The 3,284-nt window shown below is 33.8% G+C and overlaps 1 protein-coding gene across 1 annotated transcript; it reads right to left on the bottom strand.

The window, feature by feature from the left end:
• Positions 1 to 4: 4 nt before the first annotated feature.
• LOC112454052 (protein charlatan-like) lies at positions 5 to 2,632 on the bottom strand (the record flags this gene model as incomplete). Its single annotated transcript, XM_025015242.1, has 4 exons — positions 5 to 228; positions 484 to 1,067; positions 2,286 to 2,434; positions 2,513 to 2,632. Coding segments are annotated over 4 exons (1,077 nt in total), but the record flags the coding sequence as incomplete, so codon positions are not given.
• Between the last annotated feature and the right edge of the window lie 652 nt (positions 2,633 to 3,284).

Raw genomic sequence — 3,284 nt, 5'->3', positions numbered from 1 at the left:
TGAACATGTATTTGATGTAATTGCAATTGATTCGCATCATCGCCGAGAAACGAACATCTCGAACATTGCCTTCTATTGTGCACCTTCAGAACATGTGTTGCAAGCCGCTCAGCGCGTGCTGCTTTGTACTCGCACAAAGAGCACGCAAACGGCTTCGTGTGAGTATTTAAATGACGCTTCAGACACCAATTATCAACTCCGGTCCATGAACAGTACACGCAGGTGTACCTTGATATCAACAATTTTAATACGTTAATATAATTTCGCTAAATTCAACTTACGATGCTATGAATGCGCGAAAAAGGACTTTATGCCAAACATCGCGTTTCGTTTATTCGCGTATAAGCACGAAGATTTTTAAATCGTACAAATTTGATATATTTAAACATATATTTAAAAAATTACATAAACTAATAAAAATAAGAAAATAACTAAATATCAAAGCACGTAATGAAAGCAACTCGAGTTGGATATGTAACATACCTTCGTTCCTGTGTGCTCTTGGAGCCACCTTTAAGATGACTCTTACTATTACATCCGCCGTTTTGCACTCGCCTGCCTGTATTGCAATTATTCGCGTCCGATTGCACGATACTCGTCGGTGAAGGCATGATTATCGCTTGATGAATACCGGTGGTGCCAGTACCGGTACTAGTGCCCGATGTCGCAGCGTTCGGCTGTAGCTGATAGCCCTTATTGCTAGCGAAACCGAACTGATTGCTCATGTGTTGCTGTTGCGGTTGCTGTTGGTTGCTCACGTTGACAGTCGCCGGCGGTGCCGTCGAATCCTGTTGCAACGGCTTAGGAACGGTTGGTTCTACCGGTTTTCGTATTCTCGATACATCGTACACGTGATCGCGATGCATCCTCATGAAATGTTTCTTCACGTGATCCGCACGATTAAACATTTTATAGCACATGTAGCAATGAAACGGTTTGTCTTCGCGGTGAATGTTCTCATGTCGTGTATAAAGATCTCGTCTGTCCGTGCCGTAAGGGCAATATGGACAGGTATAACGTTTACCGCTTGTGGATGCCGCAACAGGAGAAGACATTGTGGTTGTGTTCTGCGATAATTTACATTGCTTTAAAAGAGGCTTTAATCAGGCTACATGATGTACAAATAGTACATTGCAGCCTGAAGAAACAAGAAGAAAACATAATGAAAGTATGCATTTGTAAAGACGTCTTATTTATCACTGAATATAGTGTTTGAACTTTTTTGAAATGATATGTATGACTATTAGGCCGGTTCTACAATCAGTCGTATATCAGAGTCGGATGTCGGAACGTAGCCGATGGTCCAATGAGGAAAATTCGTTTTTAAGAAAAAAATTTTCTCATTGGACCGACATCCGACTCCGACATATGACTGATTGTATATAAAACCAATCTTATTCTCTTGCAAATAATTTCTCAATTTATATAACGTTTTTAAGTCTTGTTTTCTTGGATTTACTGATGAGAGTTCAGCTTGAATCAAAACATTTATTTTAATTAAAATAATTAGTGTATCAGATTAATTATTATTACACAGTAAAAAATTTAATGTCCCAGAAAGTCTACTCTAAATTTTGTGTTAAAATAACTCATTTATCGTGTTATTTTTTACATTTAGAAATGTTATATTGACTAAAAAATGTCGATATAACATTTCTACACGGAGAAAATTTTATAGTAAATATTACTATGGTGTCGCACTAGCTGCGGACCATCGAGGAATTTCAAGTTAAAATACTATAATTATTGTTTTAAAAACGATAAAATAACGTAATTTTTACCATAAACATAGTAATTTAACTTAAAATTCCTCGATGGTCCGCAGCTATAGTGCGACACCATAGTAATATTTACTATAAAATTTTCTCCGTGTAAATGTAAAAAATAACACGATGAATAAGTTATTTTAACACAAAATTTAGAGTGGACTTTCTGAGACATTAAATTTTTTACAGTGTATATATTTGTATTTGGTGGCATCAATAACTGCCGGTTATTTTTTTAAATACTGATTACATTTTAACTGTTAGGATCCGTATATATAAAAGTGACAAGTAAAAAGAAATTTTTTTTTCATACTTGTCTTTTCACCAATTTGTTAATGTTCTTGAACGTTTAAAAAAATTAACAAAATCCTTGTATTAATTTCTTAGGAGTGTCATTTTTCAAGAATAGAATAGAATTATTTTTTTGTATTATCAGTTATATTTATTATATAATATATTATCTCGGAATATGATTCCAATTGATTATATTATATATGATTATATTACATTATACAATACCTGTTGCAAATGTTGGGGCGCAGGGGCGGATGGCAGTTCTTGCAAGAGGAAGCTCGATGTAACTGGCAGTAAAGCCGCAGGTACAGTTTGTGTTTCTTGAGTTCTCCGAGAAGGAGGAGCCGCCCGTTCGGCGCGTTCACGGAGTCTTTCTAGATACATGACCACATCTTCCATTTTTAAATCTGTTTGCATATAATCTTTGCGTGGTGAATGATGTCTATTCCTACTGTTATCGGCTAGGATTCTCGATGGATGATATTCCATAAAGTGCTCGGCAATTTCCCGCGGACCACTCGTTATGATGTCTCCTGTTAAAGTGGATAAAATCACTTTAGAGAGAGAGAGAGCTGCAAAAACATCGATATATAAATTAAATCCATTAGTATATGATAAATTAAGTACTATAATTGTCGAACTATGTATAAGCGTTATCTTACAAAAGACCAATTTTACATTCGAACAATCAGGATACAAAAATATAAGGAAGTGAACAAATTTTCAATTAATACACGAACAGTGTAATATCTATTTGAAGAAAAAAGAACATGATAGGAATAGATAAAATTATAAGCATTTTCTATTTAAAATACCAAAAGTGTACGCATTTTCGTGGTGATTTTTTTCTTTCTCTTAACTTTTTAGAATTACGTAGAAAATTTCAAGTTACGCATCGACTCTTGTTAAATTTTTTTGCAATTTACGTTAAATTCTTTCTTTTGTTTTTAACTAAAGTATTAGTATTATTTCTTCTTAATTTAGCAATTTTTCCTTTGTCCCATGCTATTTAATTTATTAAATTTATTTTCAAAAAGATTATGAACTATGATACTTAATAGATTCGCTTTTCTATGACGTACTAATTAAAATATCATATTTTTATCATTATCGATATCTCATCACTTCAATCTATTTGCTTATACCTGAATCCGATACTTGATGTTAATTTATTCGATATGTATGTATAATAAATACCGATTCCTTGTTCGTGTTTCTTATAGG

The sequence above is a fragment of the Temnothorax curvispinosus genome, unplaced genomic scaffold (genome assembly GCF_003070985.1).
Source record: "Temnothorax curvispinosus isolate PA1 unplaced genomic scaffold, ASM307098v1 QBEX01000390.1, whole genome shotgun sequence".
NCBI classification, from domain to species: Eukaryota; Metazoa; Arthropoda; class Insecta; order Hymenoptera; family Formicidae; genus Temnothorax; species Temnothorax curvispinosus.
Note: the sequence above shows the minus strand (reverse complement) of the source record. Positions and strands in the feature narration are given on the sequence as shown.